This window comes from Macrobrachium nipponense, chromosome 25, assembly GCF_015104395.2.
Source record: "Macrobrachium nipponense isolate FS-2020 chromosome 25, ASM1510439v2, whole genome shotgun sequence".
Lineage (NCBI taxonomy): Eukaryota > Metazoa > Arthropoda > Malacostraca > Decapoda > Palaemonidae > Macrobrachium > Macrobrachium nipponense.
Window position 1 is genome coordinate 14,144,884 of NC_087214.1, and position 16,726 is coordinate 14,161,609.

Below are 16,726 nucleotides of genomic sequence, written 5' to 3' on the forward strand. Positions count from 1 at the left end.
TAATTTCTACGTATATTCTTTCAAGGCTTGATTTGGCACAGGATAGGACCCTAAACTGACAGGTGTCGTAGTGTTTATCCCTTTGTTTTCCATGATACGTGTTACAATTAGTTATGTTGGCTTTTTGTTATATCTGTTAACGCATTGATAGGCCCAGAAAACAGGTGATTTGGCTTTCTTGTGAAAAAGGAGGGAACCCTGGATGACGGAATATGCAACCAGTTTCTTAATGACGATTGGTATGAAGAAAATGATTATTACTACTACACCTGGTCGTTATAGTCCCCCCCCCCCCCAATCCTGGCTGTGTTCTTTCGGGTTTTCCTCGTCACCAGACCTACAGTATAATTCATTACAATTTGATTTAACATTATTCTGATACCACATAACATTAAGGTATAACTTTTTGCTTTTAGGGTTGCTGCTCGAAGTGTTGTATTGTTTTTTGCTTAGGCCACTGACCCTGTTTCCGTTTCGAAGTGTTTTATTTTTTGGTTTGGTTTGTTTATTTGCTGCTGACTTCTGTTTCCGTTCGAAAGTGTTTATTGTTTTGGGTTATGGTCTGTTTGACGTCTTGCTTTCTTGTTTCAGTTTGTAAACAGTTCTCGCAACTCCGACCCAGGATATTCCCCCCCCCCCAATGGCTCGCGGATCGTCTTGGGTTAAGGAATTTTCCTTGTTTTAGATTACGGTTTTTAAAACAATAGGCACGGATTTTGTTATCTAATATCTTTTAGTCTAATTAATGGTTCCTTTGGCAGTATGGTGCTTGGGATTGCGGGATAATGCGTCCAGCTATGATATTTGCTTTTCCCAGGTAGATATCCACTTATCTTGGCTCCAAATAAACTCCACACCGAATGATCATTTGTCACCGAGTTTCCTTTTGGGTAACTGTGATTAAACGCCTTTGAAAAACTCGGTAAAGGACTTCATGTTCAGTGAAAGACTTATCAGGATAAAGTCCATTAGATTATGAACTTAAAATGTACGAGGGTAGTTAAAAGTACCTATCCCGCCCCCTTGCCTATTACTGCGTATTTACTTTCATAGGGGGCTTTAGTTTACGTGAATAAAAAAGCTTATAGGTAAGAACTGTTTATCATATTACTGGAAGTAGTATTGTCCCTTTACCCCTTGGTCTTGCGGCGTCTGTTGCAATAAAAAAAAAAATTCCTTAATTTGAAATAACAGGGATTTTTTAAGTTAGGTAAGCTGCATTTTTCCCGCTTTTCAAGATATCCGAACGCCTGTTTGCTGCTTTTCAGACCCTGAATTAAATCTACGCCTTCTTCTCGTAAGAGTCTGTTAAAGGAGCTGTCATCATTTGAAGGAGTTTACATATTTACATACGACTTGTAATACCCGCTACAGCTCAAAAGTGCTGTATCCCCCTTTTACGTTTAATAAGTACCGGAAAGTTATTGAATAGCCCGACACCTTACCAGGAATGGACTTTTAAGCACTTTTAAGACCAGTTTAGGAACCAACCATAAAACCTAGATCAAACATGTTCGGTTTTTTAAAAAAATCTCACATTTAGATTATTTTACATCTGAGATTTTTTATTTGTCTTTGTCTCTGTAGCACTAGCTCTACGTTCATGTGAATGTACTTATCTAACGGTTTGTAGAAAAGATTACAATAGAATCATCCATATAGGCATTGTAGGGTGTATCCCCTAAAAAGTCTCCAAATCTACTATATTTTATAAATTGGGGCGCAAACGTAAGCCGGAGGCATACCGTAAAAAAATTGATAATGTCCCCATGAGTTGTGCTGAAAAAACCGGCGCTGTATGAGGTACAATCACTTAGGTAATGGTATCTGGTAAAAGCATTTAAGTAAGTCCCGAAGTTGGGTGAAAAAAATTTATTCCTAACCTAACAGAGATAAGATGTCGTCGGGTACAAATCGGCACTGGAAACAACTATCGGTGGAGTCGTTTGCCTTGTTTAAGAAGCGACCAGAATTCTACGCAGATACGCGAAATCCAACTATTTTATGGAATGACATTTGAGGAAAAACTTTATATGGGCTTATTTGATTTCCTAATTTGAAAACGGGAAAAATTAATTATACATGGGCCTTATTTCTTCAATATGAATTTCCGTCCAATGTTCGACATGCAACCTGCCATAATTATTACTAAATGATTTTTCAACTTCCGGTCTATTTAATCTCTATTTTGGAAATTTCTTTTCACTTGAGAAATCTATACACGTAACGGTACCGATAAATAATATACTTTATGTTTGTCCACTTAGACCACACGGTTTGCGTTTTTGTGAATTAAATTACAAAATCCAGTTTTTCCCAGAAGATCACTTCGCTAGTGGAGAAACGTTCCTGGTATTCAGGTAAAAGATAAAAAAAAAATTGCAATTGTGCTGAAATCACCTCTGTCTTGAATTGACTTTACGGATATTACTTTAGATAGATTATCAGAGAGATTCATCCCACGACTGGTTGGGTGCGGTGATTAAAAATTAGCAACAATAAAAAAATGCGCTATTTATAACTTTCCGTATCCCACGATATGTATACTTTTTAGGGCTTTGTTCGCGGTAAATCGTTTATATTTCAGATGTGTCGGGCCGGATTAAAAACAAATTTCATTTCCCAGCAAAGTCTTTTTAACACGCACTAAGACATTCCGAGGGTGCATGCCTTCTCGAGATTTTTGCGTGCAAAGTACGACTGCGGTTGTGGGGAGTAATTATTCTGTTGGGTCATTTGAACAATGTTACGATTTATGAGAAAAACAAATGTATAGTTCCTTTATATCAAGTTTATTTATTTTGGATTAACTGTCTCATTTTTGTTTCAAACGGAGGGATTTTAATATGTTTGAAGGTTTATAGGATTTTGTTCCTTTGATAAACCACCGCCATTATTTTGCCAGGATGTAAGATAATAATTGCGTTTGCTATAACCCCTAGAATGGGATCTTACAATTACAACTACATACAGATCAACGTTTTTTAATAACCTATAGAGGTATCTGTAAACGCTCGCTTATACCGGACTTTCTCATTAGGGAAGTTCGAACAACCAGACGGGTGAGTCCGTAAATACAAGATATTACGTGTATTAAAGAAAGAATAAAACAAGAATTCTTCTTTTTTTAATTTTTAACCGGCCGCGTACAAGTTGGGGCTTAATCCACCAGTATTTATTAATAACTTGTAATTAAGATGTATTAATTAAAATTAAAACGAAAACCGGCTCTGATTACTTGATACGGTCGTGTGTTTCATAGGAAAAATCCTTTTTTAGGTTCAAAAAAGATAATCGGTATGATTTATTGAACCAACATCGCTTTTCCCCACTCTGCTAGAGTTCGCTTTTGTGGTGGAATTTGCTTCGCTTTGAAAACTCGGCAGATTTAACTAACCTTCATCCGCTTTGACTAGGTGGACACAGTCACCGAAGTTTGGCTTGGTTTGATTCTGAACGGTGCTACTGTTTCTAATTTCTTTTTGTAATAATTAGGATCCTTCTCTTTATTACCAATCCGGCAAACGTATTGTGTGTTTTTGTTTAGCATTATGTTGCTGGTTACGTAATAAAGCAATGAATGACGAACTATTATGGAAACTGAGCGATTACTAATTAAGACAAGGGTTATCACTACTGCATACAATATTAAACTGTTTGTACCTTCATTCTTTGCTAAAATTTGAAAGATGCTGAGGGATCCTGGTCAGCGCATTTAGGCCTGATGAAACAAAAGTTTTTTGAAAGGATTTTTATCCAGCAAATTCGTTATTCCTTGCAATACCAGCCATATTTTTAAAGTTAAGTTTGAGTTCATTGAAGGTTTCGATATTTTATATAACTCAAAAAAAAACTCAAGGCTAAAACTGCGATCGGGACTTGCAAAGGAGCATTTATTGTCAAGACCCGAAATAGTGTTACCATCTAATTTATTATAATTTGATTTTACTGGTGTTCCACTTGTTTTTTTGTGGTGTTTTCTAATCCACTACGGTGCTTAATACGACCCATATTGCCATGCATCTGTATAAATACAGACGTCCATCTGCGGCGTAAACGCAATTACGCTGGTTTAATATGATTTGTCACGGTAAGGGCACTTAATAATCACCCAAACCAAAATTGATTAAAATTAACATAGTATAGTATGATTATGATTTTATTTCAGTTAGAAACTTCTGGAAACAGGAACACTTCAAAGATAAAAAAGTCTCCAGTAGCGAAATTCAATGATGTAGCTAATTTCTGTAAAAAAGTAAGATTAAGAATGCCTCGTAACTTCAGCCCCCACAGGGAATAACGAAATTCTACCTGTAAAGGAAACACCTGAAAAGTTACTCCAAATGAAATAAAAATTGGTACTTAGCTTGTTTTGTGGGAAGTCACGGTGTTCCGATAACGGGGAACCCACCTGGCCTTGGTCCCTCCTTCTCTATTTTAGTCGGACGACCTGGTTTGGCTTTCAGTTTCCCCCCCGTTGGCGCGTTGTTTCGATGATTCGAGCCCTTAAAAAAATCCGATGCTGTCAGAAGACGCGCTTCTTTTGGTTGTTTTTGCTAGTGCCGGAAACGCTCACTAAACGAATTTTTTGTTTTCTTGAATGATTCTAATGACGAGGACAAAGCTTCCGTTTGCCGTAGGAAAAGGTCCCATGTCGGTTTTGTTTCTTGAAGTTATTACACTAACGATGATACTAAGTTGCTTGACGAATCTTGTTGTTTTACCGGGAAGTCGCTCACTAATGATGATACCTAGGTTGACTTGGAAGAATCTGCTGCTTTCGTCGTCGTTGACTTTCATTGATTTATTGATTCTGTTTTTTCTTCGTATTACGTTGTAGAGTTTCTTCTGGGTCCTCTGGACCCCACCAATTGATTAGGGCTTTGGTGCCTTGTATGATAAGGCGCCCTGCCTGATGAGGTAATGTTAATTGACTAGCGATAATCTATACTCCCGCTAAGTCTGGTTCGGTATTGCACTTCCATCGTTCAATGGAGTGCTTGGGGTTTTGTAGATCACTTACGAAGTCGGTATTAATTTTCCTACGAACCGATGTGTTAAACTCTGGTTCGGGTGTGGTTCTTGGTTAGAAAACACAAGGTATTAAAAAGAAAAAAAATAGTATATTCTTCTGAAGTTTTACGCTGATGAAGATCAGGTATGATCGTTGCAAGTCTTCATATGACCGATAGCTTGATCGCTTTTCTGCCAATGATGCATGGCTAATCCTATTCCTCGTACATTGATAAAACGCTTAGGTTAAAGAGGTACACAGGTCTTCTAATGACGAATAGCTAACTCTGTTCTGCCTGATCTACCATCTCTTGGTTAAACAAGTATGAAGGAACAGACAGTCGTTTCGAAACCATATGAACAATACTATCAGATGACATAAGTTTCATAACGAACACACAATCGAACTGCGACACGCTACAGATCACGTAGGCCGTTTTGAATAATAGGTCGGGGTAGTTGGTCTCAAGCATGGGAGGCTTGGACTAAGTTTTTATTAAACAATTGAATGGACTACAGGTGACGGCATGTTATCTTAGCTTACATACTTATTGTATAACGTCATCTTTTTAGCGTCTCTAGTTCTGATCACATTCCTGCAAGCAATCTGGTCTTTTTATATAATAATGGACTAACAATTCCATATTTTTATTTCTGTAAAAACCATTACACTGACAGGTTTCCTCAAATTAGGTATTTATACAGGAGAAAGTGTTGTATAGGTTTACTTAGCAGTTGCACCAGCTCTCAGAACTGGAGATGGCATACTTATCCTGGGTGACGTAGAGTTTACAGAGCCCTTATACCGGCTTCTCAGAACTGGAAGATGCATGTACCTGGCGTGTGAGGTTTACAGTTTTTGTACTGGCTCTCAGAACTGGAGCTGCATGTACCTGATTGTTGAGGTTTTACAGATCTTTTTCTTTTCTCTCAGAACTAGAGATACATTTCCCTGATGTGAGGTTTACAGAGCTTTGTGCTGGTATTCAGGACTGGAGTTGCATATCCCTGATGTGAGGTTTACAGAGCTTTAAGCTGACTCTCAAATTTGGAGGTGCATATACCTGATGTGAGGTTTACAGAGCTTTATGCTGACTTTCAGAACTGGAAATGCAAGTCCCATAGGTGAGGTTTACAGAGTTTTGTGTTGGCTCTCAGAATTTGAGAATCCAGTCCCTGATGTAAGGTTTTACAGAGCTTTGTGTTGGCTCTCAGAACTAGAGATACATATCACTAATGTAAGGTTTACAGAGCCCTGTGTTGGCTCTTAGATTTGGAGTGCATATCCCTGGTGTGAAGTTTACAGAGGTTTATGCTGGCTCTCGGAACTGGAGACATATCGCTGACGTGAAGTTTACAAAGCTTTGTTCTGTCTCTCAGAACCGGAGGTGCATTTCCCTGGTGTGAGGTGCATAAGTAGATGCGTTATAGTACTTTAGAATATTGTCTGGCCCACTTTATTGCTTAGAGAATATGTGGTTAGACTTGATTTTGATGTTGTACCAACATTCAGATTATAACTATTGTAGTCTTTTCATTGCTCCAGAACTTTACTAAGCAGGTCTTCGTGAGTCATGGTACCTTTGAGAATTTCACTAGAATGTCAACATATTTTTACAGTTGATACGTATACCTGATCTTTGATCTTGGGTCATGATGTGGGTTAGAAATTTCCTGTTTTGTAGTAATGTGAAACTTTCCTTTCTGGATGCCACTTGATGGTTTAATCATGCCCTTGCCCGTGATGCCTTGAAATTCTAAGTGTTGTTCCATTATCGTAAAGCTTTGGATTACAAGACAGAGCGAAGGTTAGCATTTTTAAACTACTGTAATGCCGAGAATAAGTTTGGTTAACGTTGAGGGTTGTACTTAATTTTTCGGTTTGTAAGAGTAGATATTGGTGTACAGGATTAGGATAGTGATTGTGGAAGGTACATTATGTAGACATTTAAAAAAAAAACTGGTTTATGATAATGGAGTGTGTAATTCAGAGTTAGTTTGGGATACTGGTGTTGAAGATGTAGACAGTGTGTTGACCTGGAATTTTAGTCTTAGGCCTTACTTGTGATAATCTGGGACTGTCTCTTTTAGTGTTTGATAGAATTAGGATCCATCATCTTTGATATCATCTGAATACAGGAGATACAAAGCACAGAAGTTTTCTGGGCTCTAAAACGAGTCCAGGATCAGGAAAAATACTGGTCAAAGATCAATATAGATTCAGATTTTGGTTTAGAGTGTCTTTTGGTGTATGGTAGTTTAAGAAAGTTTTTTTTTGTCTGTGATACTTTCATATTTCACTGTCTAAAGTTTCGGGGAGTTGGTAGGGGCACTTTTTTTTCAGGAAGTCTGTCATTGAGGGATACCTTCACTTTGAGAAAGTCAATTGCTCGATGAAACTTAGTCCTTGGTTCTCCTTGTTATATTGCTTTCAGAAAGTCTGCTTTTGATATTTTTGCATGCAGGATGTTACTTGGTTTGTAATACATTGGGGCTTACATTGTACACCATTTTCAGATGTTCTCTCATGAAGTAATTCAGGCAGTTTATGCCATATTTTTATTTAAAATTTCCGTGTTGCTTGTACTTTCATGTAGCTTTTAGTCTGTCGTGTTTTTTTTTCTTCAGGAAGACTGTTAACTTTAATGGTTGTGCCTTTCACAGAATCTGGTAACTTTGATGCTATAGTTTTCAAGATGTCTGGATTTGTGGGCTTTTGTCTAGTGTCTCTTAAAACTTTTGCTAGAAAGTCTATTACTTTGTCATTTTTGCCGGAAGTCTGTTAGTTATATCATCTGATTATTCTTAGAGGTCCTGCTAGTTTGTATTTTTCTATGTAGAAAATATATCAGTTTAGAATTTTTTGGGGCTAGAAAATGTAGTAGTTCGTGATTTGGGGAGGAGGGCAAGAAAGTCTGCGATGAAGTATGATGTTTTGGCTGTAAAGTCTGTTATTTTGTGTGCCCTAGAAGTCTGTTAGTTTGCTATTTTTCTGCCAAGAAGTATATATTCTTGTTTGGGAGAGTTTTTTAATTAGGATACCTATTAGTTGGAGAGCTGTTCCCAGGCGTCATGAGTCACTTGCTTATAATGTCTTTATATCTCGTGAATTTTACGCTCTGGAAACTTTGCCCCAAAAACAGGCCATTACAAAATCAGGGATTTTTTTATCGTCTCTACCTGGAAAGGTCGTCTATTTTGGTTGAGGCTTGGCATAAAATATGTCTTTGTAGGTAAGTGTTAGTTTTACTTGAGTGATTTTTGTCCATTACGATAATTATTTTAAGATTTTTGCTTGGAAAGTGTTATCAATTCCGAGGTTGTTTTCTCCAAGGAAGTGTTATTTAAACAGTTTTTTTAAAAAGAAGATTCTGTTGATTCAAGGGAGGTTTTGTTCTGATTGGAAATAATTAGATAGTGAAAATATATTGATATGCAAGTTTTCTACAAAGTATTTCAATTTAACTTTTTTTTTTCTGTCAGGAAGTCCTTTAGCACATTTCATTTTGTCAGGAGTTTTCATTTGGTTTGTTAATGTGGGCGATATGTTTTCCACAGAAACTTAAGTTCATTTGTCTACAAAGTTTGTCAGCGTGAGAGCCAGAGTTGGTTTTGCCCAGGATGTAGAGACTTGCCTAAAATATTTGGTTTGTGCTTTCTTTACGTGTCGGTGGCTGTTCGTCAGTTTTCTTTTTTTTATCTAGTGTGATTTTTTTGGTGCAGTCAGTCCGATTGAGATATTTGTCTACAAAATGTGTCGGCTCGTTTTTTTTTTTTTTTTTTTTTTGTACTGGAAGGTATGTCAGCTCCGGTGATTTTTTTTTTTCGTCAAATAGAACTCGCAAAATGAGAGGTTCAGTGTTATCTTAAAAATTTTATTTATAAAGATGAATACTGCTTCAAGAATAAGACAAAATGTCAAAAAAGCGTCTCCTAAAACCTAAAATAATAATAATAATTTATTAAGAGTTGAAGTTCGGTATTAGCACTTTAAAGGCAGGTCTTGAGGAATAAGGTCAAAATTAAAAGAATTTAACTTTAATTAAGTTTTTCGTAACCAGCATTCCTACTTTGGTTGTGATTCGTAACGGTCCATATGAAAAGGCAATGTCCATTATTCTGTAGCCCTGTACTACTGATGATCAATGCAAAGTTATGGTTTTTTGGCACATTGTAGCTCTGTTCTAGTATGTGAAACAGTAATCTTAATATAGTCATGTGCCATATCAAAGGGCAGTTTTCATTATTAGCCAGGATTTAGTCAGGTAGCCCAATTCTGATAAGCAAGGCAAAAAGGAACTTTTATTGTCAATAAATTGATGAGCTATTTGAAACGACTTTTTAAAATCTAAAATACAAAATTGCTTTTCGAAGTCTTGTTAGAACTGGAAGCAAAAAAATTTAAAATGACATCCAAACTTCAAAACACCCGAAGGAATGTTCCAATTTGCAGCTGGACATTCCTCCCTAATTATACCTGGCAATGGAGTGGATTTTTGTAAGATATTCTCACAGAACCTAAACTGGCCTGGTGGTCCACGTGTACGGTGAAGGCGACGTTAGTCCGACCTGCTGTCCTGCTGGGGGAGGAAGAACGGGGCAGGAGGATATTATAGCTATGCAAGTCTCTGACCATTTACCTGACTCAATCACTTACATTGAATGGTGTTAGGCCTATAAGACGAAGTGGTTATTTTGGGACACTTGTTCCACCTGAAGGGGTCTGAGTCACTCGTCTGCTTTTGAAGAGATTGTATGTCTTGATGTAATCGATTGCTTTTGTTGCAACAAAAGACTGGAGGATGGCTTGTAATTTGAAGTAAAATAAAGTTAATTAGATTTTCTTTGGGTTATTTGCTAAATTCCTGTAATTCTCTTTCTCTTGTTCAGGGAGACATCTGAGAATATAAATGAATATTCCATTCTTTTAAAATCTAGTAGACGAAATTATAACGTAAATTTCAAAAAAAAAGCACGCCAAATCAAGAAATTTTGTTCTAAATAAGCAGTACACTTAAAATAATTTTTGGATGCGAAATTTTATTGAAAATATAAAGTAAGCACATTCATAAAATAGGAAAATGCAGCAAATGTGATTTTGGAGATTTTTACAGCATTTTTTACTGATTTATTACAATCTATAAAACGTTTATGCACATTTAATTTTTATAGAAAGAATGCCTTCAACATGAAGCTAACCGTTTTATTTAATGATAAAAAGTTTAAGAAAATTGGATCATTGCAGTATTAAAAATTTCAGCTAAACACTTATAGTTATCGTCTTTTGCTTAGTAGTTCCTGTTTTCTATGAGGGTCAATTATACTAAAAGACCCATTTTCTAGTTAAGAAGACTTCAGAGAAACACTTTAGGCTTCGAAATCTCAATGAAAACGGAAAGTAGAATGTCAGTGTGTATGTTTACAATCAGTAGATTTATTCTTAGCTGTCCACAGAAAACTGGAATCTTGATGGAAGTATTTTAGCCATTATGCTTCCAGATAAAACTCTGCGGTTTCATTAGACCCTCCACGTCAAGCAAGCATTTGCCCAAGTACAAAACCATAGCCATATGAGTGAACGGAAGCCAAGGCTTGTCTCGATAGTAACTTGACCACGCCCATCTTGGAAGACTCCTTACGTTTTCTTTGACATTTGAAATTGTCTAACAGTCCTCACTGGTGACATAGAAAACTCAGACATTTGAGAAAGCACAGGGGAAGCATTTATAAGAATTTTTCCCATTTCGGCCAATCAGCTGCCAGCTTAGAAAACTTGAGCCCTTTGGGTCGCCTTCAGAGTTGGTAACCGACTGGCTGTATACCTCCTGCTGGGGGCATTCCCCCCCCCCCCCCTCCGGGGCATTGCAATGCTGGATCCAAGGAGGAAAAATAAAATAATTTTTTTTTTTATTTTCATGATTAACCTCCTCTACCTTTGAAATTATTTCTTGGATTTAAATAAAAGACTGTCCGGTTATCTAGTACTTTTTATTTCCTTTTTAATCTACAGTTTGCTTATACATATATGAAAGCCAACTTTGACGTCACAACCTTCATTACAATACATGGCTTCTGGGAACGGAATGATGACGTCATCAAATACTCTACCTACATGGACAGTTCTTTGATGACGTCACAACTAAGTCAAATACTCATTCCCTTCTACGCGGGCAGTTCTTTGATGACGTCACCTAGTACTTATTTTTGATCTGCTTATACTAAAGCCAACTATAACGTCACAACCTCACTATATCCAATCATGCCTTCTACAGGGGCAGTTCTTTGATGACGTCACTTGGTATTACTTTTACTCCTAGATTTGTCCTACTTACTAAACCCAACTATGACGTCACAACCTTTACTATACATGGCTTTAGAGAACGGGATAATGACGTCACACCTGACGTCAACAATATCCATTCAGGCCCTTCTACATGGGGATGTTCTTTGATGACGTCATATCGTAGTATTTACACAATATATTTTATACATAAGAACCGAACTATGACGTCACAACCGTACTAAATATGGCTTTATGGAACGGAATAATGACGTCACACCTGTGACGTCATGAAATATAAACATTCATGCCCTTCTACAGAGGCAGTTCTTTGATGACGTCATTTTAGTAGTACTTTTACTCTTTACTCTTTTTCAATGCATCATATCGATAATATCTTTAATCTAGAGTTTTAATGGATAGTCCTTAACCATCTTATATGTATATGTAATGCAATACATTATTTTAATACAGATATTTTCCATATCTGTAAATAAACCCATGACCCAAGGGGTCATTGGCGAGTTAGGAGAGTGATCAATAGCCATAACAGGACGTAAAACTAGACCATGCCATGCAATGCTTGCAGTGGCCTGGTTTGCATTTATCTGTATCAACAATTCTTGTAAACAGGTCACAACACCTTCCATGGGAAGTTGGTGACCTATCACCTGTAAAGGAAACACATGACTTCCGAGTCATATGAATGTATCTATTATTTTTGTAATATACTGAGATAGCTATTGTCAGCTATCGATGCGACTCTCATGAAAAGTTAGTTCTCTCATACTTTCCGAACAGAGCGGTCATCTGACCAACCTTTCCTATACTCCTGTGATGGAGTTAAATAAAGTTGTTAAGAAGTTAACTCAGGAAGTTTGAGTCATCTCCCCAATTCTGAAGAAGAACAAAATCTACTTTATGTCACTTCGACGAGAAAGGGAAAAAGAACCACAATGCTTGCCTATCACAGTCGCAAGAATAGACATAACTGATCGCCGTCCTATACCATTGTAAGTGGTGGACCGAAGACAGTTACATATATACGTATGTTTTGAGTCAAAATAAATTTACTTAGGACTTAAGTGTCCTGGTCCTGACACTCAAATCCTTTGTTTTAGCCAGATGTTAACACCTTTAGTTCTCCTAAAAGCTACCGCTCTCTCTCGCTAGTTAACTCTAAGCTATGCTGATTTCAATTAAAAAAAATTTTTAAAGTCTCAAGAACCATTTATGAAAGACATTGTGACTTTGGCACGGCTTATGGTTTGTCTAATATATTAGAGAGAAAGAGAGAAAATTTTACCATGTTAGAATGATATGTTCGAGAGAGAGAGAGAGAGAGAGAGAGAGAGAGAGAGAGAGAGAGAGAGAGAGAGAACTTTACCACGCTACAGTGAAATGTTACACGAGAGTGGGCCAGAGAGAGAAGTAGAGAATTTTACCTCACTACAATGAAATACTATGAGAGAGAGAGAGAGAGAGAGAGAGAGAGAGAGAGAGAGAGAATTATTCAAAAAACACATACAATATATTTTTTAAAAATAAATGAAATTCGTTAAAACGAAACTTAACAATGAACTTGACAAGAAACATCTCAATCTCTTCTTAGTACTTTTCAAACATTCTCAGAAAACAGCAGTTATTTAATGAAATTTTCTAACATTCGATAGAGTAAATAATAACTATACGTATCAACATAACCTTCAGTAGCTTTAAATATTTGGTCAAAACAAAACCAACCTAAGGAAGTGTTAGCCATGGTATTTATCCAAGTTAAGTTTGTACTGCAGAGGATAACTTCAATTCCCCATTACAAACATTCTTCCAACTCCTTATTTGAAGTGGTCCGCTAGTGCAAGAAAGACTTCAGCTATAATGGCCAGTCTCGTTCTGTAAAAGGAAAACCAACAGTAGACAATCTTCATGGAGAGAGATCTACATGAAGGTACCAAGCAAAAAATAGAAGGTCCCAATTACGGATATTTTTGTAACTAAATGAAATGTCCCCTAAGTGCTAAAAAGACTTCAGATACAACTGTCAGTTTGTTTTTACATAAGGAAAATCAACAATAGGGCATCTTTACACAAGGACATCTACATGTAAGCAAGCAAAAAGGGAACTTTTAACATTTGGGCATGGACCCAAGGGGTATCTGACGGTATATTATGAAAACCAAAGAGTACTAGACTCTCTGTACAGGTAAGAGCACTATGTAATAACATAGAAGCTTTAGGGAAGACTATAATAATGATATTATTACTCAGATGATGAACCCTATTTATATGAAATAAGCCCACCACCACTGGCGCCATTCATTTGAAATTCAAGCCACAGAATATGGTGTTCATTTGAAATTAGTCTTCGGAGATGCTGCAAAGGAATAACAAACATGAAGGCATGTGGGAGCTGCTATATGAGCAGGACCTGGTCTTAACAACAGAGACAGACAGAGGAGGAGGCCTGGATATTGGAGTGGCATGGAGAAGAATGAAATCAGTGTCAGTATAACCAAATTTATGGGTGAATGAAAGAGGACGAGGAGAAAATATCCTATCAGGAAAGTGACAGTGATGATGCTGTGTGAGAGGGGTAGTGCAGGACACGAAAAAGCACGAATCGAAGGAAACTGAAAAATATTTTTTCAGGAAAGCTTTTGGGCTGATGGCGCTCATAAAAGACCCACAAATTAGTAGACTGGGAAATGACAAAATGGCTGTTGGATGAAGGAAATCACATGGGAATGCCAGGATCAGGTGGGAATTCAGACAGAAAATGCACATAACAAACGAGCTTGGAAAGAGCTCTATACCCATTTCAAACCCGTACAGCAAAAACCAGATACAAAAACTAAATATGATGTTGAGTATGAGATGCTATGTTCACATTGATGATGAAATACAGGTTCAAAAGAACTGACCTGTATCATGACACACAGGCCAACCACAAGATAAATTATGAATCCTTCAATGTAACAATATAAACGACAAAACAATGATCTGCTTAATAGCTGATAGATAAATTCAAACGGAAAATCAACTATTGACATCTAATGAATTAACTGACAGCAGATATTAGACTGATAAGAAACCTTAGCAAGGCAACTACGGATCCTGAAACATGCTGAACATGAACTTATAAAAATTCTAGGTATATGATCATTAGTTAAGATTGAGATAATATTATGACATCTAGGTATAATAAAGAATATACATCCTGAATAAAGCTAAGCTATCGGGTATGTATACATTGGACTTAGAAGAAATTAACGAGAAAAATATATCCTGAAATATTAAACCAGTAGTAGGTTTCAATAATAAAACATATCTCCTGGACAACCACAAACTAGCTCTTATGAAAAAGACTTCTGAAGATGCTACTTAGAAATTACAAGCATCAAAGCCGAGCTATGCTCGACTTTGGGTCAATAAGCACTGTTATGACCCTGATTAACTAACACATGCTGGTAAATAGGCACCGTTATGACCCTGATTAACTAAAACTTGCTGACCAATAGGTACTGTTTTGACCCTGATAAAACTACACTAGCTCGTGACTACAAATCTTACACTACTAACATAGTTTTAATAGTATCTTTAAGATTATGATCTCTTTGACATTTATAATGAGTTATTTTTTCTTTTGTGCTGGGCGATCCTGTCTTGTACGTTCCTCATTTATACGATTTCTTAACAAATATTTCGGCGGTCTATTCTTCCAATAGTTTCTACAAGATTGTAGTATTTCTGATTTGCAGAAATTCCCATTAGTTGTGTATATATAATCTTCTGCCTGCTTTATACACCCTCAGAATACTTCGAATTTATTTCACCCAGAAGCCCTGTAGCAGTGAGTCTGCAAAGGAAACAAGTCTCTGTAGGAAGCAAAACTTCTTGAATATGAAATGAAAAAGTTGAAACCTTTCCCTCCTGAGTTGAATGAGATATAGTTTTGAATAAGATATAGTTCCTGTGCGTACTTTCTTGACTTCAATGCAGTGTGGCGTGGAAAGTGACACCAGTTAAAACTTGGATATCTGTACAAACTATATTGTAAAATTTATATACTTAATGTCAGATAACGAATAAACGTCTACTATAACACGACGCAAAAGGCATACTGTTGGAATGTAGTGTTGTTTAACGCTTCAGATTTTGCCACACTACTTAAGGTATAATCAGTCAGTCGTGGTTCTTTAATACAGTTACCGTATTCACAGTCATTTAAATGAAATTGACAAGCAGGACCGTTCAGGTCATCTAAAGCTTTCTGCTGTATAAAGTTTAAACAACAAAATCAAACAGGCATACTACGTACTGTGGATTTACGTTTCCAAATTACCGTATTGTTGTGTTACACGAAAACTTGTTACTTCGAATGTCAGCTGATTGAAAAAGTCTGAGAAATAATTTAGATTCCTAAGAATTGTATACATAACAGTAACACAGACTTTTGGAGGTTCCCAACAAAACTGGTTATTGCATTCATTTTTTTTCCAAATTAGTCATTAGACCCATAAATGAAATTTGTAACTTTATATTGAGCGTTCGTGAAATCTGAAAAAATCAGCATTTTGCTTAATTCATGAAAAGTAGCATATATTATTCCCATCTGTATTTCATCATCAATGTGAACATAGCATCTCATACTCAACATCATATTTAGTTTTTGTATCTGGTTTTTGCTGTACGGGTTTGAAATGGGTATAGAGCTCTTTCCAAGCTCGTTTGTTATGTGCATTTTCTGTCTGAATTCCCACCTGATCCTGGCATTCCCATGTGATTTCCTTCATCCAACAGCCATTTTGTCATTTCCCAGTCTACTAATTTGTGGGTCTTTTATGAGCGCCATCAGCCCAAAAGCTTTCCTGAAAAAATATTTTTCAGTTTCCTTCGATTCGTGCTTTTTCGTGTCCTGCACTACCCCTCTCACACAGCATCATCACTGTCACTTTCCTGATAGGATATTTTCTCCTCGTCCTCTTTCATTCACCCATAAATTTGGTTATACTGACACTGATTTCATTCTTCTCCATGCCACTCCAATATCCAGGCCTCCTCCTCTGTCTGTCTCTGTTGTTAAGACCAGGTCCTGCTCATATAGCAGCCCCACATGCCTTCATGTTTGTTATTCCTTTGCAGCATCTCCGAAGACTAATTTCAAATGAACACCATATTCTGTGGCTTGAATTTCAAATGAATGGCGCCAGTGGTGGTGGGCTTATTCATATAAATAGGGTTCATCATCTGAGTAATAATATCATTATTATAGTCTTCCCTAAAGCTTCTATGTTATTACATAGTGCTCTTACCTGTACAGAGAGTCTAGTACTCTTTGGTTTTCATAATATACCGTCAGATACCCCTTGGGTCCATGCCCAAATGTTAAAAGTTCCCTTTTTGCTTGCTTACATGTAGATGTCCTTGTGTAAA

General features: G+C 36.8%; 1 protein-coding gene across 2 annotated transcripts in view; it reads right to left on the bottom strand.

Annotated features, from left to right (window-relative positions):
- Positions 1-12,922: 12,922 nt before the first annotated feature.
- LOC135199171 (uncharacterized) overlaps positions 12,923-16,726 on the bottom strand; it is a 99,395-nt gene continuing 95,591 nt past the window's right edge. Inside the window, exon 3 of one of the 2 annotated variants that reach the window (XM_064227063.1) lies at positions 12,923-13,186. In XM_064227063.1, the coding sequence (XP_064083133.1) occupies positions 13,167-13,186 (20 nt within the window). In that variant the 3' untranslated portion in view covers positions 12,923-13,166. Of the gene's footprint in view, positions 15,150-16,726 lie in introns of both variants that reach the window. The other variant, XM_064227062.1, reaches the window with a different exon arrangement.